At 51.6% G+C, this 27,909-nt stretch overlaps 1 protein-coding gene across 1 annotated transcript; it reads right to left on the bottom strand.

The window, feature by feature from the left end:
• Nucleotides 1-13,941: 13,941 nt before the first annotated feature.
• Nucleotides 13,942-23,659, bottom strand: LOC102980110 (E3 ubiquitin-protein ligase TRIM47-like). The gene is given in 11 exon segments (XM_028499177.1): nucleotides 13,942-14,265; nucleotides 14,268-14,509; nucleotides 15,434-15,463; nucleotides 15,466-15,513; nucleotides 15,720-15,882; nucleotides 16,148-16,381; nucleotides 16,550-16,645; nucleotides 18,818-19,092; nucleotides 19,095-19,483; nucleotides 19,765-19,808; nucleotides 23,636-23,659. Coding segments are annotated over 9 exon segments (1,728 nt in total). The 5' UTR covers nucleotides 19,411-19,483; nucleotides 19,765-19,808; nucleotides 23,636-23,659.
• Between the last annotated feature and the right edge of the window lie 4,250 nt (nucleotides 23,660-27,909).

Genomic DNA, 27,909 nt, shown 5'->3' with positions numbered 1-27,909 from the left:
CCTGGCGGTCCAGTGATTAGGATTCCACGCTTTCACTGCCAAGGGCCCGGGGTCAATCCCTGGTCGGGGAAATAAGATCCTGCAAGCCACGTGGCATGCCACCCCCCTCAAAAAAAAAACCTAAAAACTTTTGTGCACTAAAGGACACCATCAGGAAAGTGAACAAATAACCCTCAGAATGGGAGAAAATATTTGCAAATCATATATCTGATAAGGGACTTGTATTGAGAATATATAAAGAACTCTCACAACTCAACAGTAAAAAGACAAATTAACCCCATTAAAAATGGGCAAAGGATATGAATAGATATTTCTCCAAAGAAGGTATGCAAATGGCCAACAAGCACATGACAAGGTATTCAATATCATTATTCATCGGGGAAATGCAAATCAAACCCACAATGAGGTACCGCTTCCCACCCACTGGGATGGCTTAACTTCTGGATGAATGATGTAGGAGATACCCTATCAAGTTGTGAGTCCATCTTAAACATAAGTCATTGCTGTGCCTGTGGTTCATGTTCTGGCCAACAGTCACTGCACTGGGTTGCCTCTTACTGCGGGCATATTCAGCTTAGCCTGAGGTTCCCTGGATACAAACTTTGGGAGGAGGGGATTAAGGTTTATCCCGTGGTCCCATAGGGATGGTCCCAGGCCTTGAGAGGTCCAGTGTGGGGGACCACAGGGATCATACTCCAGGGTCTGCACCATCTCGTCACCCCTTATCTCAGCCTGGCCCAGTACTGAGTGGCAGTAAGACAGGAGGGGAGGGGGCAGGGCACAACTATTAAAAGAATGACACAGCTGAGGATCCAAAAAACTAGTTAGAACCAACTAGGCCCAAGGGCTTCTCGCAGACCTGGAGCCTCATTATACACTTACTGTAATACATTAGCAGGCTAATTGACACACACACCAGTACCATGACAGTTCCGAGGCTGACCATAAAAGGCCAAAAGTGGGTGGTGGCCCAATTCCTGGAAATCCCCACCCCTTCCCCAAAATAGCTGGAATAATCTTCCCACTTGTTAGCCCATGAAATTACCCAGCCCATAAAAACTAACAGCCCCATGCCCCAGGGCCCCTCTCACCTCCCGAGAGGGACCGCTTTCTGCCTATGGAATGTGTATTTTTCTAAATAAATTCGCTTCCACTTTACTATGGCTCGCTCTTGAATTCTTTCCTGCATGAAGCCAAGGACCCTCGCTTGGAGGCCCATCCCAGGGACTCACTCAAGACCTGGGACACGACCAACTTCTTGCACCCCAATTTTTCCTACAACAAAGTTACCCCATTTACAGTTCTAACAAGTCTTGTGTTATTTTACATGTCTGTGGCACTTTTCCCCTGTCTGCTTGAATTCTTTCCTGCATGAAGCCAAGGACCCTCCCTTGGCGGCCCGTCCCAGGAATTCGCCCGAGACCTGGGACTCGACTATTCTCTCGTGCCCCCTTCTCCTGCAACAGCGGTACCTGCCCCAGGTACTCAGAACAGGCTGGATGTAGCCCTCCACCCCATCCCTGGGTACTCTGGCGGGACCCAGGGACTTAATACCCAGGGACTTCCAGGAGGCTCTTACCCTCTCTGAGAAAATCAAGAGGTTTTCCAGGACCTCGCTATTCCCTGGGGAGCCCCACCCTAATATTCGAGCTCTACTCATCAAGATGAAATTGAGAGAGCTGTGGGGATACCCCCTCCACCATCCTGGACTCTGGGTGCTTCTCCAGAATGAAGCTCCCACCAGGTTGGGGCATAGTGACTGTGGCGGCAGAGCTCAGAGCCAGGGTCTGTGGTTCCCACGGGCAGGCCCCACAGCCTTCCCCAGCCTTCCTCTGTGACTCTGTACCCTAAGTGTTGGTCTGAGTGCACAGCCTGGTCACCAGGCCCAGTTTTGTTAGGGCCCATGACAGCTGTCAGTGAGGGGTGGGTGACAAGGGACTCCAGAGTTGGAAAGGTCCTCATCCACAGAGAAGCAAACTGAGGCATCTGCTCAAAGAGAGAGAGGGAGGCACCTACCCAAAGTCATAAATCTTGAAGAATGAATAGTAAGTAATTAGTGGCTAATAACACAATTGCCAGACATCACTAAGAATAACAGCCACTACATTCATTGCTCACCTGCCAAACCCCCTGAGATCTTTACACCTGCATGGTTGTTCCCCTTCCCTGAAACACTCTGTCCTGATGATCCTTTTTTTTTTTTTTTTTTAACCTGGTTGGCCCTTGGTTGGCCTGCAAGCTTAGAGTCTCCTTCCTCCAGGATGGCCTCCCAGACCTCCCGTGTCGAGGCATTAATCCCGCTGAGTGTTGTGCAGCTCCCCCACTAAGCTCCCCGAGGCTTAGGAGCGTTCCTGCCCAGTGATCAACACTACCCCAGCACTTAGCACAGTGTGTAGCACAGGATAATAATAACTATAATGAGAAGGGTCAACATGTACGGATGGACGTTCTCAGTGCTGTCCAGATACTGCCTCATTGGCTGAATGAAGGAATGGAGTATTGCCCGTCCAAGTCACTCCCCCATTCTAGGATCTTATCACCCCAAGCCCAGGACCTGGCATCCTTTAAAAATATTTTAATTACTGGAAAGCTCCAGCATGTGGCCCTGGTCTCTCTGCCCTTCTCTCCAGGTCTTGGCCTCTGGCAGTGACCCTGTGGTTTCCCGGGACAGTCTGTCCGGGCTTTTCTGGATGCTGTTGGCTCTGGGCCCCTGGGTGCCTTCCTATTCGAGGGCCCGTTTCCTTCTCCACCAGCTCTATCCTTTTTCTACTCTCTGCCTGTCACACGTTTGTCCTACTCTGCCAGGGCATGCGGCAGCTTGTCAGCTGGCCCCAGAGGCCTAGGCCATGCCACCCAGCTGGCTATTGCCCCCAAAGACCCCCTGCACTCAGATCTGAGGTGCACAGTCTCTCCCAGGGCTGGCCATGGCTGCGGGCCTAATGTTGGGGTACATAGTACCCCGGCCCCCTCCACTCCAGCCCCCACCTCCTGGGGGAGCAGAGATGCCCTGATGGCTCCCATCGAGGGGCAGCAGATGGCCCAGGGCTGGGGCCAGCCTGGGGAGCAGGACAAGAGAAACCACAGGGTGACCTCCTGCCCCCTGATTTGGGATCATCCCTGTGCTGAGCCTTGCCCTGATTTCGGGTGTGTGGGAAGGGGCAGTGGTCACCAGGCAGGCAGGCACTGCTAGGACCATCACCTGGGCACAGCCCTTGCTCCGAGACCCCGTTGCTTTGGGCCACCCCTCACTCTGAGTCCCCTCTTCCTTCTCCCTCTTTCTCCTTTTGCCTGTCTTAGCCAGACTCTCTCCTCCGTGCCACCCTCCTCTCTGGAGCTCCAAGCCCTTCTCCTTGAGATTTTCTCACTGTCGCCGGAACTGAGCCTGTCTCCCCACTGCTCGCACCCTCTTCCCCTTAGACCAGGCCCCTGCTGTTCTCTGACTCGATCCCATCCAGGGCCTCCCTCCCTCCCCTTGGCTTTCATCTTCAGATCCATCTGATCGCAATTCTACAGACTCCTCCCTTTGCGATTTTACTCAGCTGTCTTCTCTCTTCCTGATGCTGGGGCCACCTCAGGCCCACACTCAGCCTTGCTAGAGCTCTCTCCTCAGCCTCCCTGCCTGAAATACCAGATCCATCTTGCAAAAGCCCCCCCCACCCCCCCCCAACTTTTCAGGGCCGCATTGGAAGGCCTGCTGGCTCTGAGTTCACAGATCTCTCTGCCAACACCCTGGCAGGCCTCCGCTCTGCACACTCGTTTCCCAATACTCCCAGCCCACGTGCCCGGCAGCTCACCCTTGGGGCTTGTCTCCTCACCCATCCCTACCCCATGTGAATTTCTGCTCTTACACCATCCCCTCCCGGGTCCTCACTTCACCTCCAGCACACTTCCTCTCACTCCCACTCAGCCTGGCCCTGGTGCCCAGGCCACACAAGTTTCTCCCCACCTGGGCTGCCCTGATACCCTCAAAACTGTCCATGTGAAAACAAACTGGGGGGGGGGGGACTTCCCTGGTGGCACAGTGGTTAAGACTCCGTGCTCGCAATGCAGGGGGCCCGGGTTCGATCCCTGGTCAGGGAACTAGATCCCACATGTGTGCCGCAACTAAGAGTTCACATGGCATTTAAACAAGCTCGAGTCTCTCCTCAAATGAAACAAGAACAAAAATCTACCCTCCCTCCCCTCACATCCCCCTCGGGTTCCCGCCCCGCCCCTCCATATCCGGACCTGGTGGGAGCGGCATCTCCTCTCACTGGGTCCACACCTCCCCTCCCCCTCCCCCCTCTAAGGAAAACTTCTGCCCCTCTGGTCATTCCCATGTTACACATCCAATGAGCATGTTTAGTCTTGATCTGCCTGAAGCGTCGGACCACACCGATCCCTCCCTCCTGGAAATTTGCTCTTTCCTTGGCTTGCAGAACATCATTCTCTCCTGGGTTTCCTCCCATGTTTCTGGCCACTCGTGCTGTTTGCTCTTGACCTTTAAATGGCCGAGTCCCGCAGGCTCTGACCTTCACCCTCTCCTCTTCTCACTCCCCATCTGTAGCTCCAACCACCACCTTTATACTGATCACTCCACATGTTCTATGTCCAGCCCATATATCCAGACTGGCACCTTACGTGTGCCTCAGCAAACCTGAAGCCCGACATCAGCCAGAACCTGCCATCAACGCTGGCCTCCACTGCCTCTGGTGTGGCCACAGGGCCCTCAAAGCCTGGCCCTTGCCCACCCTTCCAGCCCCAAGTAGCTCTCCCTCACTTGATGCCCTCCAGCCACCTGAGCTTCCTCTGCTTGTCGTGTTCCTCCAGCTGAGGGGTCTTTGCCTCTGCTGCTTCGCCCTGCTTGGAGCCCCATCCTGACCCTCTGCGCCTGGTTAACCCCTGTCACCTGAGCTCGAAGCTCACGCGTCACTTCCTTCGGGATGCCCTCCCTGGTTTCCCTGCTGGGGCTGGTGCTACTGGTTATTCCTTCCCCTCACACGTCTACTGCTCCGCTTGGCCCTGTCCACCACGGTGTGTTTATATTGATTTAAATCAGGAGTTACACACTTTTTCAAGGTCAAGAGGTAAATATTTGAGGCTTTGCAAGCCAGAGAGCCTCTGTCGAAACTACTCAACTTTGCCATCGTGGGCAAAAGCAGCCACAGACAATGTGAAAACAAATGAGCATGGCTGTGTTCCAATAAAGCTTTATTTATGGACACTGAAATTTGAATGTCACCTATCTATTTTTTTTTTTTTAATTTGGCCGCACTGCATGGCTTGCAGGATCTTAGCTCCCCAACCGGGAATCAAACCCGGGCCCCGGCAGTGAAAGTGCCGAGTCCTAACCACTAGACCGCCAGGGAATTCCCTGAATGTAATTTAATTTTCAGGTGTCACCAAATCTGATTCTTCTTTTGATTTTTTCCCCATTAAAAAAATGTAACAACCTTTATTAGCTTACAAGCTGTACAGAAACAGGCGATGGGCCATAGTGTACCGGCTCCGGATTTAAACAATTCTGTGATTAATCTCTCTCTTGCCATCACTAGATCATAGGCTCCGTGAGGGCAGGGACTGAGTCTGTCTCAGCTCATCACTTTTGTCCCCACTGTCTGACCTATGGGAAGAATATTCTTCCCTCTTTTTCTACCACCCCTCACCTCAGCTCATTGAATATCTGCTGAATGAGTAAAAATAGCCAGGTATGTAGACTGACTCGCTAAATCCTCTTTGAGGTGGGTACTATTGTTTTTTTTTTTCAAGTTGGGTGTTTATTATTTCACTCCATTGCTTATGTATGTTTGACACCCCCGCCAACACACACACTTAATCAAATGGCCCTTCATACCTTCAGCATCTCCGTCCACCATGCCCAGCCCAGAGCGGGCTGTCTTTATCTCTCCCTGAGCGGCTGCATCAGCTTTCTGACCACTCTTCCTGTTCTAACTGATGCTCCCCTCCCTCCTCCCGGCCAGCGCTCTGTCCAGATCCGTTCAGCTATCTCCTGCTGAAACCCCGCAGTTTCTTCCCACTGATCCTGGATAAACCCTAAAGTCCAAAGAGGCTGTTTACAAGACCCTGCGCCATCTGGCTCCACCCACCTCCTCAGATTCATTTTTGGCCATTCTCAGCCTCTCTCCTCAAGCTCCAGTCATGCTGGGATTCTCTTTGCTTCCTAAAATACAAAGGTGGGTACTATTGTTATTTTGCATTTTTTCAGATGATGGATCTAAGGCACAGAGAGGTTAAGTAACTTGTTCAGGGTCACACAGCTTTAAGTGGCAGAGCCAGGATTTGAACACGGGACGTCTGGCTTTGGAGTCCAGACGCTTCACCAGCACATCATGTTTGCTGAGGACTGTCATGGTGCAAGCTCAGTAATGATGTGGCAATAAAACCGGTCTCCACCCTCCACCAGCCACCACCCCCCTTCCACCTGGCACACCCTCCCCATCTCGGGTCAACTTCTTTTCTTTAGGGATGCCTGGTGTGGGATGATGGCTCCTTGGTCATCTCTTCCCCTGAGGAGTCTTAATCTCAGTGTGTGTCTGGATACACTCACCACCAGGACTGAATTTAGGATCTGTCCCCTCTACCCCCCCAAGCTGCGCCAGGGCAGAGACAGGGTCTATCTTGCTTCCCACCAGCCCCTCCGCCCATCTCCTCCCAGGGGCCCTGTGCCTGGCGCACAGGAGCCATACAAGACCCATCTGTGGAGCATTGGAACAAACTGGGCAGAAACCTAACCATTGGTGTCATCTCCATTTGCATGTAAAACACAAAAGGCACCCAGGCTCGTGCTCTCCAGGCAGGAAGCATCTGTAGCTGTAAATGAAGAAGATTCAGCTTTCAGAAACACTTGGCAGGGAACCAAAAGCCTTTTAATGGGTGCGCTTGGGCTTCTGACACTTTGATTGTGATATTGGCAAGGCTGAGCAGCTGAACAAACATTATGTAACTTATCATGTGAAGCATGGGTGTACATACACATTACTAACAACGGGGCATGATGGGCATTTGCGGCATGACTGTTCTGAGCTTGCAGGACAGTTGGCACCCCTGACACCTCGCCCTGGTCCAGCTACGAAATTCCAGACGTGTGACACCCCGTCTGGGGTGAGATGAGTGAAGCACTTGGCTGGAGCTCAAAATTTACTGGGACACCAGCAAACCTCAGTAATCAAGATAAATGATAACCTCATAATAATTTAAAGGTAACATTTTTAGAAAATCAGACCAATGAAGTATGGCCAATGGAGTGGTCACTTGGTTTCATGAGTAAAATTGTGTTGGAATCGGGGCTGGGATTAGTGCGAGGGCTCTGGAGCAGGTAGTACGAGCAGTGGGTCAGGTCATAAAAGATGGGTCTTTTTTTTCTTCTTCTTTTTGGCCACACGGTGCGGCTTGCGGGATCTCAGTTCCCTGACCAGGGACTGAACCACGCCCCTGGCGGTGAAAGAGCGGAGTCCTAACCACTAGACAACCAGGAAATTCCCCAAAGATGGGTCTTTATTTACAATTTTGATATTCTGTCTATCATGGATTTTTGCATTAATTTTGGTTTTGTCATATATTGCCTTAAAATATCATTTACTTTGATTTCTGAATTTCTTGGCACCTGCTCTTAAATGTTGTGTCGTTGGTGAGGGTCTCACGTGCTTCACCCTAGTCCTGGCTCTACCTGAAACGCCCCCGTTCCCTAACCACCTGGTTTGAGAAGCCCTGGGAGTCATATAATCTTCAGCAAATATGGGTGATATCTCGATCCATGCTTTTAAAACAAATCTGTTATTTTATTTATTTATTCATTTGGCCTTACTGCACAGCATGTGGGAATCTTAGCTCACTGACCAGGGATCAAACCTACGCCCCTTGCATTGGAAGCGCGGAGCCTAAACCACTGGACCGCCAGGGAAGTCCCAATCCATCCCTTTCTATAGATCAGGAAACAGAGGCTGGAGAGGTCTGTGTCTCTCCCCTCACACACCTGCTGGAGGGTCCTCAGCCTCAAAGAACCTTCAGGTGGGACTTCCCTGGTGGCGCAGTGGTTAAGAATCCGCCTGCCAATGCAGGCGACATGGGTTCAAGCCCTGGTCTGGGAAGATCCCACACGCCATGCCGCGGAGCAACTAAGCCTGTGCGCCACAACTACTGAGCTGGCGTGCCACAACTGCTGAAGCCCGCACAAGAGAAGCCACCTCAATGAGAAGCCCACGCACCACAACAAAGAGTAGCCCCCGCTCTCCGCAACTAGAGAAAGCCCGTGCACAGCAATGCAGACCCAACGCAGCCAAAAATAAATACATTTATATATACATATAAAAAGAAGAACCTTCAGGCTAGAGGGGAGATCGAGATGGAAAGCCGGGAGGAATAGGCAGGTCCTCTGCATCTATCTGGATGCAGTGGGTGCGTGGAACTGGCTTCAGAAGGGCGCAAACGGATGGCAAAGGAAGAAGCAGGTGAGCAGCCACGCCTGGGCCACTTGCACCCAGCCTGGCCTGACCCGGGAAAGGATCTGAGTGGCCTCCGACCCTCCAGGGGTTCCTTCAGTCCTTGGGTCAACGTCTATTAAGCACCTGCTATGTGGCAGGGACGTGTTAAGCAATGGAGACAGAGATGAAATACCCGGCCTGGCGCTGGTCTGATGGAGAATTCCCACAGGAAACAAGGTGGGTGCGAGGAGGGATGCATGCAGAAGGTGATGGCAGGGGAGGGGGAAGCCCACCTGGCTTAGGGAGAGGAGGGTTCAAGAGTGGCTTTCCGTGACGCAGCACGTCTTAGCTGAGACTTAAGGACTAAGGAGGAGAAAGTAATAAGTAATGAGGAGGAGTAAGGAAGGGGATGAGGGCGTTAGAGGGCTCCCAGCAGGGGCGACGGCAGGTGCAAAGGCCGGGAGGCAAGCGCTTTGGAGGGTAGAATGGAGTGGGGGCTGGTGATGAAGACCATGAAAACTAGTAACTAGTGAAGACGGATGTTTGGCAAGGAGCGGGGGTGGGGTGGGGTGGGATCGGGCTAGCAGGGAAGGCTGGAGAGGGCCCACCTCGCCTGAGCTGGTGGGACCCGGTCCAGGTTGCCACCGGGTGCCTTCCTCACTGGAAGAGGGAGGAGGTGAGCATACGCTCTCTTGGGTGAGATGCTCCTGACAGCCACCAGGTACCCAGTGCGTGCCAGGCAGCGCCTCTGCCAGAGGCTCCCACAAGCATCCCCTCCCTTCCACCTCCAGCCTGAGCACACCCTCTCTTGGGGGAGGGAAGGGTTAAGGCTCCTGCCATCTGATCCTGCTCCTGCTCTGTCCTCACCCGTGGGAGGGGATGGTGAGATGATGGAAACCGTTGCTGCCGCCGGCCTCCTTCAGCTCCGTACCTGAACCCTTCCCAAACTGAGTCAAACTTGCGGTGACATCCAGGAAGCAACATCTGTGGCTTTGGCTGGGTTGCCACTTGCCACCCACCTCTAGAGGGAATCAGGGAAGGTGTTAAAGACAAAACAAAGATCTAGGACAGAGGTGTAGGGTGTAATATTATGCAGCCAGTGAGTGAACAAGCCATTTTTGTATTTTGAAAGTAACTTTGGAAAATGCGCGATACGAGTTGTAACTCTCTTTTAGCTACCTACATATTCAACGTCTACACCTGTACAAGAAAAGAAGTCTGCAAGGTGGAATTTCCTGGTGGTCCAGTGGTTAGGACTTGCACTGCCGGGTGCACAGATTTGATCCCTGGTCTGGGAACTCAGATACCACAAGCCGTGCGGCGTGGCCAAAAAAAAAAAAAAAAAAAAAAAAAAAGACTGCAAGGAAATGCTCCGGGAGTGGTTATCTCTGGGGTAAGGCACTAGTGATCTAGGAGAGGCAGCAGTGAGCGGTGGCTGGAAGCGAGATCTTAATTCCCTGCCCAGGAATTGAACCTGGGGAGCCTGGATGAAACCCAGGAATCCAGCCACCACACCTGCCCTGCCCTAGGACCCTCCCCAACATGCGTGTGCAACTCTTTTTCCAAGATGGATTACAGCCCAGAGGCCTATGGGACGGCCTTAGTATCACATATTATGGAGTGGTGCTCCCTCCTCTTTGACCCCCAAGGGTCAAAATTTCTGCACATGTGCAATGTTTCCCTTGCCCCAAAGATGGGAAATATATATGACCTCTTGATCTTTTAACAGGGTTTAGCCCCTCTCTGTCCCTGCCATAAAAGCGTCCAATGTCCAGTTATCTACCTTATTCCTGTTGTTTCTTATATCGAAGTGCAGATCTTGAAATATAGACAGGAGTCTGGTCATAAATACGTGTAGTCCTGGAGCCCGTATGTCTCTTGCCTCAGGAAATGTAAACAGGCGGTTGGTAATGAATGTCTGGCCTGGAGCCCATCTACTTCTCACCCCAAGAAGCGTGAACAGGAGGCCAGTTATAAATGTCTAGCTTGGGGTCCACCTATCTCCTGCCTCAGTAGGATCATGATAGGAATATTTTATTTTCTTTTGTGTTTCTATACTGTGTACATTTTCTATAACGAGTTATAGAAGAGGTGGTATAGCATAGTGGTTGAGAAAGCAGACTGTCTGGGTTCAAATCCTGGCTCTCCAGTTTATGTACCTTCAAGACCTTGGACAAGCCACCTAGCCTCTCATCCTCAGTTTCCTCCTGCATACAATGGGGAGAATTAATACCTATTTATAGGGTTGTTAGGATTAAATGAGTTCATATTTGCCATGAACAGGGCCTGGCACGTAGTAGGCACTATGTGTTTGTTAAATAAAAGCAAAGTTACTTTTGGAATTCCCTTGGTGGTCCAATGGTTAAGAATCTGCCTTCTAATGCAGAGGACAGAGGTTCGATCCATGGTTGGGGAACTAAGATCCCACATGCGGTGGGGCAACTAAGCTTGCATGCCACAACTAGAGAGAAGCAACGAAAGAGTCTGCGGGCCACAACTAAGACCCGACATGGCCAAATATAAATATAAAAAAACCCACAACAGATTATTCTTAAAAAAAAAACGCAAAATTACTTTTATAGAATATGCAAAAAGGCTAATTTAAAAATTATCCAAGTAATACAGGAACATAGTCTTCTTGTAAGGAATAACATGGGAATTTTTTAAGTGAAATAATCCTTGGGGAGAGATTAGTTTACAGCCTGTCTGGATTCACATTAAAAAAAAATTTTTTTTTTTTTTTGGAATTTTTTTTGGCTTCGTTGGGTCTTCATTGCTGCATGCAGGCTTTCTCTAGTTGCGGTGAGCGGGGGCTGCTCTTTGTTGCAGTGCGCGGCCTTCTCATTGCGGTGGCTTCTCTTTTTGCCGAGCTCAGGCTCTAGGTGCATGGGCCTCAGTAGTTGCAGCACGTGGGCTCAGTAGTTGTGGCGCACAGGCTTAGTTGCTCCACGCCATGTGGGATCTTCCTAGACCAGGGAATCGAACTCGTGTCCCCTGCATTGGCAGGCGGGTTCTTAACCACTGTGCCACCAGGGAAGTCCCTAAAACACATATTAGTTGAGTGCTAAGGCAGGAGCAGGAAGGCATGAGAAGTGTGTGGGTGGCATTCCAGGGACAATCCCCTCCCTGCTCTCTCCACAGTGGGGGAAAGGGCAAGGCCAGCATTCACCAGTGTGGATTATCAGCACTGGCTGATCCTGCACCCCAAAGCTCCCGCTTTGATATTTTCCCCCAGGAGGCAAATGCTGAGCCAGGAACCCTGACATTTTGGTTTGCCGGCCAGCCTCACTGACATGCAGGCCTACTTGCCATTTGGCTTTTTGAAATATTGGCAAGTATCTGACGACCCCCAGAACTACCACTGTGGATCCCTAGGGGCCTAGGAACTTCAAATCAGGAACTGTTTCAGAAAGCAAATGAGGGCTTCCCTGGTGGCGCAGTGGTTGAGAGTCCACCTGCCGATGCAGGGGACACGGGTTCGTGCCCCGGTCCGGGAAGATCCCACATGCCGCGGAGTGGCTGGGCCCGTGAGCCATGGCCGCGGAGCCTGTGCTCCGCGACGGGAGAGGCCACAACAGTGAGAGGCCCGCGTACCACCAAAAAAAAAAAAAAAAAAAAAAGCAAGCAAATGACATGCTTCTGATATGGATTTCACACCAATGTGTGCCTGAGGGCATCACCGTTCCAGCATCACACACCATGTGAAGTGTCCCTCAGAACCAGGAAGAGCGGGTGAGGGTAGCCCCCCTCATCAGCTCCCTGATGGGGAAGGACTCAGATCCACGCAGCTACACAGTTACTTTCTTAGCATTTCTTTTTTTAAAAATATTTATTTGGTTGAACTGGGTCTTAAGTTGTGGCAGACGGGCTCCTTAGTTATGGCATGCGAAATCTTAGTTGCAGCTTGCATATGGGATCTAGTTCCCTGACCAGGGATCGAACCCACGCCCCCTGCACAGGGAGCAAGGAGTCTTGTCCACTGTGCCACCAGGGAAGTCCCCTCAGCATTTCTTGACCTCAGCCCATAGATTAGGAAGCGTGCAGCCTCTTGCCCAGGAGGAATAGGTTTGGGGGTGGGGAGGCAAGATTTGAGCATTTTGGCGTGCAAGCTTTCTGTTGAACAACGGGAAAAAGTTTAGATTTCATTCCTACCCATCCACACCAGTAGCAGCCTGGGAGGATGAAACTGATTGGACTGGTGCTGAGCGGAGGCTCCAGGGAGGAAGGTCAACATGAGCCGCAGCCCAGGCTCAAGGCAGCCAAAGGGCACCCCACCCTGCGAGGCCGTCAGAGCGCACCCAACACCTGCTGCGCGGCCGCCCTGCCAGGCTCCACAATGACGGCCCCCCCAGTGAGAAACCAGGGTCACTAATTTCTCCGAGAACAGGCCAGGCGGGGCTGGAATTCAGGCACACCCTGGTTCTGGATGACGTGGCCCCAGGGATTTTCTGCCCCCGTGACTTGTATCGTTTCCTCTTCAGAGCCAATCATTAACCTTACCGAGGCCCTCACCTGAGAAGCCGCAGGAACAAGAGACTGGCTGAGGCTGGAAATGCCAGGCTGCTTCCCCAGAGGGGCCGGGTCCCCAGTCACACCCCTGCCAGGGTCGCAGGCCAGGGGCCCAGCCCAGGCCCAGCCTCTCCGGCTGACTTCCACACAGCCTGCTGGGCAGGTCAGATGGCACGGGCCTGGCTGTGGACGAAGCCCCTTTGCTCTCCACCCGCGGGAGCTGAGCGCCCTCTGCTTAGGGATGGGGGCGGGGAAAACAGCTGTCAGGAACACTGGGGAGGGTGCAGGGCGGCTAAGGTTTTCCCACCCGGACAGCCTCAGATCCACACCCTCTCCACGCTGTAAGACACCTGCTGTGTGAGGACGTCTACTAGGATCAGGGGCCCCAGCCCCGCCTGGACCTATAGACCCTCAGCCTTTTTTTTCGGGGGTGGGGGGGGGGGTCTGGGATAGTCATGGATTCCTTGGCTTAACTTCCCAGCCTCCAATTAAGCCAGTAACACAGACAGAACACCTCTACCCCGGTGGGTCAGGTGCCAACTCTCAGTCTGGGCAGCTGCGGTGGAGGAGCCGGAGAGAAGCCACCTGGTCCGAGCCCCGCCCATTCTCGGGCAACAAGGCCCTGGTGCTGAGTAGCCAGGACCAACCTGGACAGCCTCTGATGGGGTTTGGGAACTCAAGGGCGGGGGAGGCTGTGCGTCCTGGCCAGGAACCTCCCGGCCGCCCCGGAGGCCACAGGGCTGTCCCCAGTCCCGGGGGCTCTCCATTCTGGTTCAGAGCCCTTCTCCCGTGACGGTGAGGCCAGAGGGGTCGGCCTGTTTTCTGGGATTCCAGGACCTCCCGGGACCACTGGGCAGGCGCCGCAGGTCAAGTCCAGGCAGCGGGTCAGGAGGCACGTTCCCCGCCCACCCCTCAACCACGGGCCAGGGGTCCCCGCGGGTCGGCCACCCTCCCCAGCGCGCCCCTCCCAGCAGGCCAGCCAGCGCTCGAGTCCAGCTTTATTGGCCGCCGCCTACGCCTCCGGGCGCTGCTTGAGCGTGACCGAGGCGCCGCTGCTGACCATGACGGCGGGGTAGAGCGGCTCCAGGAAGGAGGCCAGGAAGCGGTAGGTGAGGCTCACGCCGCCCGCCACGCCGTAGGAGAGGCAGCTGGCGCCGCAGTCGAGCCCCACGCCGAGCGTGCGGTGGTAGCCGCCACGCAGCACCGTCTGCGTGTTGCTGTGCCACACGGGGAACTTGAGCGAGTCCCACTCCAGGCACCACGAGTAGGGGTTGCGGCCCAGCAGGTAGATGATGTTGCGGCGCGGGCGGCCGCCGAGCGGGGGGGGGAGGGGGGGATGCGACGGTAGGTGACGCCCAGGCACACCCACGAGTTGGACACCTCGGCCTCCCGGTAGTGGCAGCCCTCTGCCAGGCCGCGCGAGCACAGCGCCTGCGGCCACTGCTTGAAGCCGCCCGGGAAGGGGCCGCCCGCGGCGAAGAGCTCCAGGAGGATGCCCAGGTTCACCACTGAGTGGGTCTCCTTGAACAGGAACAGCTCCTCACTGGCCGTGGCGGGGTCGAAGTTTAGGTTGCAATAACCTGGGGCAAGGGGGATGGGAAGGGAGGCCAGGGTCATTGGCCCCGGGCGCAGAGCGCTGGAGGCCCGGAGTGGGGAAGGGCCGAAGCCGCATGGCTTTTGCACAGAAGTCACCAAATGCTTCCACCCTCAGCTCCCAGGAGTGGCCCCTCTATACCCCCCTCTTTAAGTCTCCAACTGTGGCCCCCTGGGGGTGCTGACATAGTCCGGAGGAATGATGAGTTGGGTGCTGTCCAAAGGTCTGCCTTCCTAGAGGAGTTGAGAACCAAGAGTCCTCCGATCGGCGCCCCCTCCCAAAACCCCAACATAATCTCCTTTTTTGTTTGTTCAGGACACAGGATTGAGTGGGACTGAGGGAGAGTCAAGGGCTCCTGGAGGAGGTCGCTCAGAAGGGTTCATCAAAGGCAATGCAACCTTGACCCTGGAGATCTCAGAGAAATCACCGATGATTTCTTAGAGAATCACTTGGCCCCTAGCCCAGCCTGGGAGAGGGGCTGCAGGCACATTAAATTAAAAGGGAAATTGGCTGAGGAAGAAATGGGCTGGGTCATCCAAGCTGACTTGGCTAAAGTTCAGGGGAGGTCGGCAGGCACCCAGCTGAGGGCAGAGGTTGTGCCATATCAGGGCCACGGCGGGGGTGGGGGGGTGGGGGCTGCAGAGCCGGCCTCTGGGTAGTAGGTGAGGCCTTGCCCACCCATGGGGGTGGGACAGGACAGCCTTCTCCCCTTCCTATCAGGGCCTTGGAGTCACGGGCCGAGTCCTTCTGAGGTCTCCAGTCCAGAGTGCGAGGTCAGGGCAGGAGAGAGCTGGCACCTCTCTGGAGCCCTGGCCTGAATGGAGGTGGGGCTCGGTAAGTCAAGGCACCCAAGGGCCCTGCTCCTTTCCTTCCCGCCCCTGGGGGCTGGGCCCCAGTACTGGGGACTCGCACTTGAGGAGTGTCCCCCTGTCCACAGCCGGGGCAGCACCTCACAGGAGCGCATCCTGATGCCGGGGGAAGATGGAGGGGCTTTGCTGAGCACACTTTCACGGCCCAGCATCTTTCCAGAGAGAGGCATGGGCTTCCAGGAGGTTGAGTTACCTGGGGAAGGTGCACACAGACAGGCAGGGTTCTCGACAAGTGCCTGGAATCCCAACCGCTGCCCTGGAGGGCCGTCCCACACCCAGAATGCAGGTGAGTCTCCAGGAGTCCCAGGCCACCGGGTACTAACTAACCCCTCAGGAAGAGCTGGCTGATGAAGCCGAGACCCACGTCCGCCAGGCGGGTGCGGAGCTCTGCCGAGGTCTCTGGCAGCTGGAGGAAGCTCTGCTTCTCCTCACGGTTGGTGCCCGCCAGGGGTTCCATGCAGGCCGGGAAGTGCTTCAGCCCAGGGAACTCCTGAACGCAGGGCGGGGCTGGCAATACCACTTGCTAGCCAGGCCCCAAGCAGATTCCCGGAGCTCCTGCTTAGGCCCGGGGCTTAGCAGTCCCCAGAACCAAGGGGCAGGTGGAAAAGCTGCCCATGTTCAAACCTGGACATCTTTCTCCCCTCCTCCTGGTTTTCTGGACATCTTAGGTTAGGGATGTCAAAGGCACAGCCACTGTGGCCTAGTGGAGGTTGTGATGGGCTTGGGGCAGAGGTGGGGGTAGGGTGGGGCCTTGCCTGCAGAAATTGCTGGTCGCTCCGGCTGGCGAGCAGGGTGCGGAGCCAGATGCTGTCCCCCTCCAGCTTCAGGAGCCGTTTGTGGCTCTGCTGGATGGAGCTGCCCAGCTTCCCCAGGGCGGCCGCCTCCTCTTTCTCCATGAAATCCAAGACCTTCATCTGCATCCGTTTGATCTCCTGGATGATCTCCGAGAAGCAGGTGATCACCTCATCCCGAGTTGTCTGGATCAATTTCTGGGGGGTGGAAGGGCGTATAGAGAGGCATCTCTGAACCCCAAGCCGGTACCGCTGTTGTCTTCTGCCTGGGCATCCCGTCTCTGTCTTCCTGGCCTCACCCCGTTCCCTCCAAGCCCTGAGAGGTCCCCTCAGTCTGGGCCGGGGCTGGGGGTGGACCAACCTTACCGAGAGAAAAGCCACCTGGCCCCGGTGCTGCTGGCTGTCAGAGGTGATGATCAGCATCTGGTTCTCCACGTTGGCCTGGACCTTCCGAACCTCGACCTGGGGTGAGAGGGTGGGGTGGAAGAGGAGAGAGCCACTGATTTCAGAGAGGTGCCCTAGCAGAAGCCCTTCTGTAAGCAGCCCCACGTCAAGCCCAGAAGAGACACACCGCTTACATCCTTTCTTTCTTTTTTTTTTAAAGAATCAATTTTAATCATTTATTTATTTTTTGGCTGCGCTGGGTCTTCGTTGCCGCATGCGGGCTTTCTCTAGTTGCGTCGAGCGGGGGCTACTCTTCATGGCGGTGCGCGGGCTTCTCACTGCGGTGGCTTCCCTTGTTGCGGAGCATGGGCTCTAGGCGCGCAGGCTTCAGTAGTTGTGGCTCGCGGGCTCAGCAGTTGTGGCTCGCGGGCTCAGCAGTTGTGGTTCGCGGGCTTAGCTGCTCCGCGGCATGTGGGATCTTCCCGGACGAGGGATCAATCCCGTGTCCCCTGCATCGGCAGGTGGATTCTTAACCACTGTGCCACCAGGGAAGCCCTCACCTCTTACATTCTTAAGAGGTTTGAATGAGAATGAGCATGGGCAGAGCTGAAGGGTTGATGGCCCAGGGCCACCCCTTTTTTTTTTTTTTTTTTTTGGGCCACGTGGCATGGCATGCGAAATCTTAGCTCCCCGACCAGGGATCGAACCCGTGCCCCGTGCAATGGCATTGCGGAGTCTTAACCACTGGACCGCCAGGGAATTCCGAGGGCCGCCCCTCCGCTCCTGTTCTCTCACTCCCTGAGAGACTCTCTCCCCGTTCTTAGGTATCAGGTTCTTTGTTCCTGACAGTGATGAGCATTGGGTTTCAGATCACAAGAAGCTGCTGTGGAGGGTTCAGTGACTTGAGAAGCCTGAGAGGCAGTGGGGCGAGGAGGGGCCCATCAGATATGGAGCACTTGGCTCCCCGGGCAGCGCTGCCAGGCTCAGGCAGCATTATGTTTCCAAGTTCCACAGAAGCCTTTAGTCTCACCTATTCCAGAGTTGGGCATTGTCGTGTTTTACAATCTACTATAGGACAGTGCTATTCCAAGGGCCTGTCTATGAACTCTTGCTGACCCACAACAAAAGAAGAAGCTCCTGCCAGACTGTAAATCAACACGCTGCTTCCTTTGTTGAGAAAGTCTTGCTATGAAAAAAGCATCAGCTGAACCGAAGAGTGTGATGAGATGGCTTACATTCCGGCACAAGCTCCATTCTTGCCAGGGACCATCAACAGGTGGCTACGCTGGAATAGCACAGTTCTAGAATATATATGATAGAACGTCTAAAATATAAGTATTCCATTATAAAAGCAATACAAATACAGTAAACAAAATTTGAAAGTAGAAAAAAGGGGGCTTCCCTGGTGGCACAGTTGTTAAGAATCCACCTGCCAATGCAGGGGACATGGGTTCGAGCCCTGGTCCGGGAGGATCCCACATGCCGTGGAGCAACTCAGCCCGTGCGCCACAGCTCCTGAGCCTGCGCTCTAGAGCCCGCGAGCCACAACTACTGAAGCCCGTGTGCCCTAGAGCCCGTGCTCCGCCACAAGAGAAGCCACCGCAATGAGCAGCCTGCACACCACAACGAAGAGTAGCCCCCGCTCGACACAACTAGAGAAAGCCCGCGCACAGCAACAAAGACACAGTGCAGTCAAAAAAATCAATCAATCAATAAGAAAAAAGGAAGGCACTATTGTAAAACAGTTATACTCCAATAAAGATGTTAAAAAAAAAAAAAAAAACTTAGTTAAAAAAAAAAAAAAAAAAAGGAAGGGATTCACCCAACTGAACATGACATGTTTGTATTTTGCTATGTTCTCTTTCAGCCTTTCCTTTTTCTGTGCAAAAAAAATTTTAATAGGATTCATCACAAATAATTTTGGATCCTTTATTCATTCAACTTGCCAGCACTTTTCATGTCCTGGCAGGACCCTCGTGACCTTTTTTTTTTTTTTGGCCACGCAGCGCTGCATGCGGGAGCCAGCCTCGTTAGCAGACCAGGGATGGAACCTGTGCCCCCTGCAGTGGAGGTGCAGAGTGTCAACCACTAGACCACCAGGGAAGCCCCATCGTGACCGTCACTATAATGGCTGCATAACTTTCCTCTGAGGAAAGGGGTGCCCAGGGCTTCTGAGAGACTTTCACTTTCCGCGGAGGACACCCAGTGCCCGGCTCCTCCCCTCCCCCTCCCCCCAGCCCCCGGCCTCACCTCCTTGCTGGCACGCTCCTCCTCCAGGGGGATGGTGTCGTGGTTCTTGCACTCCTTCAGCAGGCAGGCCCCGCACACGCAGCAGCCTTCCGTGCGGCAGTACAGCCTCTGTAGCTTGCAGTGCTTCCGGCACAGCTGGCTCTTGAGGTCCCACACGGGCCCCAGCAGCTGGTGGCCCTGGAACACCCGGTCCTCGAAGTGGCTGCGCAGGTGCTTCTCGCACAGGGAGGCCATGCACGGCAGGCACGACTTTACTGACTTGAGCTTCTCTGGGCACAGAAGTCGCAGGGCACGTCTCTGGGCCCGGCCAGGTTCTGAGAGGACCCCAAGGCCTGGCCCTTGGCCTGGGTGAAACGGGTCACCATCTCCTCCAGGATGACGTTCTTGCAGAGGCGAGGCCTGGAGGGGAAGCTCTCTCGGCACTGGGGGCAATACAGCGTCTCTCCCACAGCTGCCTGGTGGTCCCAGAAACCCTGGAGGCAGGTCCTGCAGAAGTTGTGCCCGCAGGCGGTAGTGACCGGGTTGCGCAACACCTCCAGGCAAATGGGGCAGAGGACTTGGTCCTCCAATGTGGGGAGATGGTTGTCATTCATCAGGAACTGGCCTTGGGGAGGTCTTGAGGGCTGGGCAGGGGCTGCAGGGCTGGGACTTGGTCCTGGACTGGCCCTGGGAAGATAGAGCAAAGCTGTGTTGAAGCCAAGGCAGGAGTTGAGGGGCCCTTTGAGAGATAAACCAGTTCTTCTCTCGGAAGCAGCTGTCTGCCCGTGGGGTACAGGGACTGTGCCTTCGATCAACCCACATGGGGGCATAAATTGGGGCTTGTGTTCTCCTTGTCCCTGTTCTCATTCCTGGACAAGAAGGTGGATGGGAGGGAAGTCACATCGTGACAAGGGAGAGGAACCACTTCCTTGGCCCTTCAGAAGAAAGGTCAAAGCACAAGTACTTACGTGAAACTCACTGTATGTCAAGAAGAGCCAGAGGCTCGGCTGCCCTATGGAGGGAGAAAAAAGAACCCTTGGGCATTCAGGCGTAGGGGCCTTGCCCGCACTTCAGCAGTGCGGGGAGGATCCCCATCAGTCCAGTGTGCCCTCACCCCAGCCCTTTACATCTCTTGAGGTTTGATGACCACCTTCTCACCTTTCCCTTTGGCTGCTGTTTTGCGGTCTCCCCATCAAGTTGGCCCCCCTCCTCGAGACTGCCTGCAATTTTGCTCCCTGATGTCACAATTCAACCGTGACCAGCCCCAGCATCCTGCTTGTGATGTCAGCACGGCAAAAGGTGTGCCACCGGACACACTGCAGTGCTGATGCGTTCTGCCCCGCCCAAGAGATTCTTTGCTCCAGAGCCTTCATCCCAGGAGGCGGAGCCACTGCTGCACCTGGGGCCCCTTGCAGTGGACTTGGGGGACTCGCATTACCACCCCGAGAGGCAAGATGGCAACTAAGTGGCAGAGTGGGATCTTGGGCAACTGGTTTAATCTCTCGGGACCATGGTTCTCTCGTGAATCAACAGGGTTGTTGCAGAAGATACTTCAAGGCTCCCTGAAGTTGAGTGATCCAAACACTATCTGATTGGTCATCCTAAAGACTGTCACTTCCCACTGTGGTTCTGATCCTCAGAAGGAAAAAAGGGAGGAAGGAAGCGGAAGACTCTTATCACTGTGATAGCTTCTTGTCAGTGTTTCTGTTTCCCAGTCCTTCCAGCCCAACAGGATACATGCCCTGAACAGTTTATAATATATCACTCTTTTCCTCCAGAAAGTTAGCTTGGTCCCACTTATTGGCTAGGAATGGTAAACAGAAGGCATCCTTTTCTCATTTCCTTATCTCAGAGGAAACATTTTCAGCATTTTTCCATTAAGTATGATGTTTGCTGGTAAGTTTTTTGTAGATACCTGTATCCGATTCTGTAGACTCCCTTTTCTTCCTGGTTTGCTAAGAGATTTTATCTGGAATGGTTGTTGACTTTTATCTAATTCTTCTTCTGCAGCATTTGAGACGATTATAAGCTTTGCCTCTTTTATTCTGCTGATGTGGTGAATTTATATTTATTGATTTTCAGTTATTAAACGAACCTTGCATTCTGGAATGAACACTTCTTGGCCATAACATGCTGTGCTTTTTATATATGCTGGATTCAATTTGCTACTGTTTTCTTAGGATTTTTGCAACTATGATCACGAATGAGATTGGCCTGTAATTTTCCTTTTATGTAATGTCCCTATCGAGTTTTGGTGTTAAGGTATGATAGCTTCATAAAATAAGTTGGGAAGTGTTCTTTATCACTTATGTGGAATAATAAGATTGATATTACTTCTAACTTAAATGTTTGGTAGAATTCACTGGTAAAACCACCTAGGACTAGAGACTTCCCTGGTGGTCCAGTGGTTAAGTCTCCCCGCTTCCACTGCAGGGGAACGCGGGTTTGATCCCTGGCCAGGGAACTAAGATCCCACATGCCGCTCAGACAAAAAAAAAACAAAAACAAAAAACCCCACCTAGGCCCAGAAGATCTTTTGTGGAAAGGTTATTAATTACATATTCAATTTCTTTCAGAAATTACGTTGTCTATTTCTTCTTGTGTCAATTTTGGTAAATGGTGTTTTCCTAGGAATTTGTCCATTTCCTCTAAATTTAAAAATTTGGGGGGTATAAAGTTGTTCATAATATCCACTTATTTTTTTTCTATTTTTTTTTTGGCCACACTGTGCGGCTTGTGGGATCCTAGTTCCAGACCAGGGATTGAACCCAGGCCCTCGGTAGTGAAAGTGCAGAGTCCAAACCACTGGATCACCAGGGAATTCCCTATCCACTTATAATTTTTAACATAACATGAAATTGGCATTTTAACCATTTTGGTGTACAGTTCAGTGGTACTGAGTACACTCACAGTGTTGTGCCACCATCACCACTATCTATATCCAAAACTTTTTCATCACCCCTAACAGAAACTTCGTAACCACTAAGCAATAATTTCCCATCCCCCCTCCCTCCAGCTCCTGGTAACCTCTAATCTACTTTCTATCTCTATGATGTCTCTTTCTATCTCTATTCTAGATATTTTGTATGAGTGAAATCATACCATATTTGTCCTTTTCAGTCTGACTCATTTTACTTTATGTTTTCAGGGTTCATCCATGTTATAGCATGTATCAGAATTTCACCCCTGTTGATGGATGGATAATGTTCCTGCTGTCTCTATATAAACACGTTTTGTTTATCCATTCTTCTGTTGATGGACATTTGGGTTGCTTCTACCTTTTAGCTATTGTGAGTAATGCTGCTATGAACATGGGTATACAAATATCTGTTTGAATCCCTGCTTTCAATTCCCTTGGCTATATCCCTAAGAGTGGCACTTATAATCCTTATAAAGACTGTAGCATTTGTAGGGCTTCCCTGGTGGCGCAGTGGTTGGGAGTCCGCCTGCCGATGCAGGGGACACGGGCTCGTGCCCCGGTCCGGGAAGATCCCACATGCCTCGGAGCGGCTGGGCCCGTGAGCCATGGCCACTGCGCCTGTGCGTCCGGAGCCTGTGCTCCGCAACGGAACGGGAGAGGCCACAACAGTGAGAGGCCCGCGTACCGCAAAAAAAAAAAACAAAAAAAAAAACAAAACAAAGACTGTAGGATTTGTAGTTGTGGCTCCCTTTCACATTCCAGATATCCTTTGTATTTTCTTTTTTCTTGATGAGATAAACTCTCTAGGACTTTATCCATTTTATTAACCTTCTAAAAGAATCAGCTTTTGGTTTTGATGGTTGTATTGTATGTCTGTTTGTTTTTTATGTCATTGATTTCTGCTCTTCTCTTTATTATTGCTTTTACTTCTTCGGGTTACTCCTTCCTTTTACTTTCTTGATGTTGAATTTGCTTTTCTAAGTTCCTGAGATGGATGTTTATATAACAATTTTTAGCATTTCTTCCTTGTTAATACATACATTTTCCCATTTAAGTACGACTCTTATTGCACCTTATACTAAAGAGTATTATCATTTTCATTCAGTTCAAAATGTTTGCTGATTTCCATTGTGATGTCTTCTCTGACCCATGAGTTATTTAGAAGCATGTTGCTCAGTTTCCAAAAATACAGCTATTTTCTAATTATCGTTTTTTTATTATTGATTTCTAACTTGATTCCACTAAAATCAGATGTTATGCTCGGATTTAAATCCTCTGACTTTTTTAAAGACTTGCTTTACGGATCAGAGTGACATGGTCAATGTTGGTAACTTCCACATGCACTTCAAAATTCGGAATGTGTTCTTCAGTTATTTGATGTAGTGTTCTACACATTTGTTATGACATTTGCCAATCATGTTGTTAAAAGCATCGGTATCCCTATTGGTTTTCTGGTCCTTTTAATACTAAAAGATGTGACAAAATTCCTAGTATTATTATGGATTTGCCTATTTCTCCTTTTAGTTCTATCAATTTTGAGGCTAGAACATTAGATGCACACAAATTTATAATTATTATGTTTTCCTAGTGACTTGTTTTACCATTATTGATTTTTTATTATTCAATTTCCTCCTTCCTATTATCTGGGTAGTTATACTTCTATTATTTGGGGGGGTAGTTACATGAGAAATTATAACATGCATCCATGGCTTATCAAAGTCTAATATTAAGCGTTACTTTAATCTTAAATAATGCAAACCCTTAGAATTCTTCAACTTCATTTACCTCATCCCAACTTTTACTATGGTTGTCTATTTTAATTCCCTTTATATATTTTAAAACTATAAAGTGCTAATAATGCTTAAATGGTCTCTGTGTGTAATCTATATATCTATCTATATATCAATCCATGTACTTACTATTTTAATTGCTCTCCATTTTTTCCTATGTCTCTAGCTTCTGGGGTCATTTCCTTCTTCCTGAGGAACACCTTTTAGTATTTCCTTTAGTACAAGGTCTGCTGGTGACAAATACTCTCAGGTTTTGGTTGTCAAAGTTGCTTTTATATCATCTTCATTCTTAAAGGATATCTTCACTAAGGATGGAATTCTAGGTTGGCAGCTATATTCTTTTCAGCACCTTGGAGATTTAATTCCACTGTCTTCTGGTTTATATTTTTCTGTTGAGAAGATGACTGTCAGTCTCTCTGCTGTTCCTTTGAAAGTAACCTCTTTCCCCCCCCTTCTGGTGACTTTTTTTTTTTTTTTTTTTTTTTTTTGCGCTGTACGCGGGCCTCTCACTGTCGGTGACTTTTAAGATTTTCTCCATATTTTGTTTTGTTTTCATCCATTTTGTTTTTTCTATGTGTGCTTTTATTTATCCTGCTTAGGACTTGTAGTGTTTCTTGAATACGTGGCTGCCTTCAAGTATCTCAAAGGGGCTTGATTCTGGCTCAGCATTTCCATCGCCCTGCCTCTGCCAGGTTTTTTTTTTTTCCCCTACTATTTATTTATTTAAAAAATTTATTTATTTACTTTTGGCTGCATTGGGTCTTCGCTGCTGCACGCGAGCTTTCTCTAGTCGTGGCTACTCTTCATTGAGGTGCGCAGGCCCCTCATTGTGGTGGCTTATCTCGTTGCGGAGCATGGGCTCTAGGCCCGTGGGCTTCAGAAGTTGTGGCACGCGGGTTCAGTAGTTGTGGCTCGTGGGCTCTAGAGTGCAGGCTCAGTAGTTGTGGCGCATGGGTTTAGGTGTTTCGTGGCATGTGGGATCTTCCCGGACCAGGGACTCAAACTCGTGTCCCCTGCATCGGCAGGCGTTTTCTGAACCACTGCGCCACCAGGGAAGCCCTCTACTATTTATTTCTTTATCTGGCTGTGCCAGGTCTTAGTTGAGGCACGTGGGATCTAGTCCCCTGACCTGGGGTGGAACCCGGACCCGCTGCATTGGGAGTGCGGAGTCTTAGCCACTGGACCGCCAGGGAAGCCCCTCTGCCCCGGTTCTGATGAAGCTCCCTTGGCCGCTACAGCAGCTGCTTGGCTGTTTCCTCCCTGCGTCCAGCATTCCCCTCTCTCTCACTGTTCCAGGCACGCAGTGGGTGTGCAGCACATGGCAGCAAATAAGTGGACGTTTGCTCGAGCCCTGACAGAAGTGACAGAGCTGAGCATCACATCCTTTCTGCACCTGCCAACCACACGCTTCTCCAACTTCAGGGTCTAGCTCAAGAACTCTGTGGAGCCTTCCGAATCCTCTCCACTCCAAACATCTGCTTACTATCCATCATAATCGCACAAAGCGGGCATATTTTGAGGATGTTTAAGCTCTCTGATTTGTCAACTGTGAGACGGTGCACGTGCAAAGGTTATCAGAATGAAACGTGAGGAGAAGCAATAGCCCAAACTTGGACATAAAGTGATCCAAGAATATCCAAGGGAACCCCACACAAGTTCCTTACAAGAAAGCTAAGAAATACAAGCTATTAGTCTTCTATCCATTTTGTGTTTCGTTAGAATTAACAGAAAACTGACCAGTTAAAAAATACTCAAATTTAGATATGAGTTAGATTTTGAGCTGCCAAATTTGACTTGGGGAAGATAAACAGAGGAGGTAAGAGCCACAAAAGCAAGCCCACAAGGGCAAAAGGTACAACTCACAAGGGCAAAAGCTCATGGAAAACAATGATCTCAATGAAAATATTTTTAAGTGAAAATGAAAATAGAAAAACAATTGAATTGCATTGTATAGAAAACCCACCAAGGAATTAAAACTGGCTAAATAGAGTAACAGTTCACTCCAGGGGAAAGCTTTACGGATGAAAATCCTTCTGTGTGGTGTGATTCTTATTAAAAATTTAGCTCTGGGCTGCCACCTGGGCTTTATGACGGAGCAGATTCAGTCAAACTCAAATAATCTGTTGTAAACAGCGCCGTTACGGAGCCTCCAGCAAGCTCCAACGGGAGACTCACCATGCAGACTCCAGGGCGTTGGAACAGAACCATGACTCCTTTTACAGATAACTCTTCTTCTGTTGAGGAACAGCTCCAGCTACCTCATCAGGGGAATCAAGTGACCATGTGGCCTGAGCTGCCCATCACAACCCACCAAGCCAATCTGAGGAGTAATCAACACAGCCCAGAAAGAGATGACTGTCTCTCAGACCTGGGACCAATGACTGTTTGCAGTGTCTTGTGTTGGGGGGAGGGTAAGGTCATCTTTGTGTAAAGAGTAGTTGCGTCTTGGGACTTCCCTGGCGGTCCAGTGGTTACGACTCTCCGCTCCCACTGCAGGGGGGCGCGGGTTCAATCCCTGGTTGGGGAACTAAGATCCCACACGCCTCGCGGCGAAGCCGAAAAATTTAAAAAAAAAAAGGAAAGAAAGTAGTTGCGTCTTGTTACATGGAAGCACAAAGCCGTTCTTATGAAGTTCAAATATGCACAGAAGCATGCTTATGGATGCGAGCAGCCACAAAGGTGGCAGAGCTGTTGTTAACTCTCAGCCCCAACCCACCCAGACCGCCCTGTGCTGCTGGGGCCGGGAAGCTGCTGAAGGCAGCGTGAGAGGGAGACCGCAAGGCTGGAGGGGAAAAAGAGGACGTGGCTTTTCCTGTTAGAGAAACCACAGCAACGCGGCTTTGCTCTGGCAGCAAGAGCCGGTCCCAGCGGTGTGGTTCATTTGCGGTTTTCCACACTCCCAGCACCAGCCTCACTGAGCCCTGAGATGGCAGCATCCCTCTACAGGGCCCCTCCTCCAAGCCTCGACCGTTTAATGCCAACCTCTTCCCTTTGCTCCCCAGTCCTGGGAGCGATAACTGTGTCCTGCAACCACGACAGCTGTGACACCTGAGTCCCCCGGGCCCTGTCCTTTCTCCACCACCTGTTAACGATGGCTGTGGTCTCCCGTCGGAGCTGTTACAGCCGCACACCTTGCTCAGTACCTTTCTGTATACGCGCCACCTCCCCAACTGTAAGCGCCCCATAGGAGGGACGACCTAACGCCTTTTGAGGATCCCACACCCCGCCTGACGCCTTAGGGAGCAATACTTAACGTGCTGGTGACGTGACTCTCACCTCACGTTTCTTACTCCTCCTCTTCCTTGCAGAGAAAATGGGCGCCCCATCCCTTATTCTCTTCCAGGAAGACTTTCTTCCCTTAAAAACCACCTCGTACCCCTCCCCCTGCCTCTTTCCGGCTCTCTGGTGGGAAGCCCATCTGTCCCCACCTTCTGTTTCTGGGCACTCTGGGTCCTTTCGGATGCAGTAAAACGAAAGCCAGGAGGAAGAAGGCCCAACACCCCCTCAGGCAGTTTTAGCAGCAGGAGAAATCAGGGCTTTGTAAGGAGCCCTGCTAGAAAAAGGTGCAGTGAAATTCATCCCCTAAGGACAGCCTGAGAATCATCAATAGTGAGTGACAGCAGGGACCTGGAGCTCCCAGTATCGGAAAACATACACCAAAGGTTTCAAGATTCAGAAGTTTGTTTCATGTCTTTATTGACCAGAGAGAAAAAAAAAAGGGTCACAGCATTTCAGACTTTATTCAAACACACAAATGGTAACAAAGGGCACCCACAAGTGACAGGCATGGTCCCTAAGGCCTGGCTCAAAGGCCATGCTGGAGGGTGTGGGTGACTTCTCAGCCCTACTCCCTCAGCATCTCTGTCCCTTCCTCCTCTGCACCTCACGGACACCCCTGAGATCAGTTAAAATTGTGCAGAAACTAAGTTACTCTAGAGGAGGTTGGGCCCTGCCTCACTGCCAAGAAAGAGGAGCAGGTTCTGAGGAGAAGACGGAAGCGGGCTTCTGGGGTTGTCACTCAGGAGATGCCAGGCTGCTCCCTGGGTCTGGCCTGCATCACCCACGGCCTCGGACCTGGGCGGGGAAGGAAGCAGGGAGACACTCCCCACGTGGCAGCCCTGGGCAGCTGGAGAGTGTGGGTCGCTGGTCATGTGATACCCCCTAGCCAATGGCCAGACCTCTGCCTGAAGTTACTCTCCCGGAGGGAGAAGGCTTTCAAGAAAAAAAACAACAACAAGGTTCACAAAGGGCTTGGGTAAAATACTTTTCCAGAAACCTTAAGAAACGAATCACTCTCAGATTCCTGGAGCATTGGAACAACTGAAATTGTCATGGGGTTGCCGGGAGGAGGGAAACTTGGTGAAAGGCAGCCCTCTAGTTCCTCAGATCACTTAGCAACGGAC

The sequence above is a fragment of the Physeter macrocephalus genome, chromosome 14 (genome assembly GCF_002837175.3).
Source record: "Physeter macrocephalus isolate SW-GA chromosome 14, ASM283717v5, whole genome shotgun sequence".
NCBI lineage: Eukaryota > Metazoa > Chordata > Mammalia > Artiodactyla > Physeteridae > Physeter > Physeter macrocephalus.
Note: the sequence above shows the minus strand (reverse complement) of the source record. Positions and strands in the feature narration are given on the sequence as shown.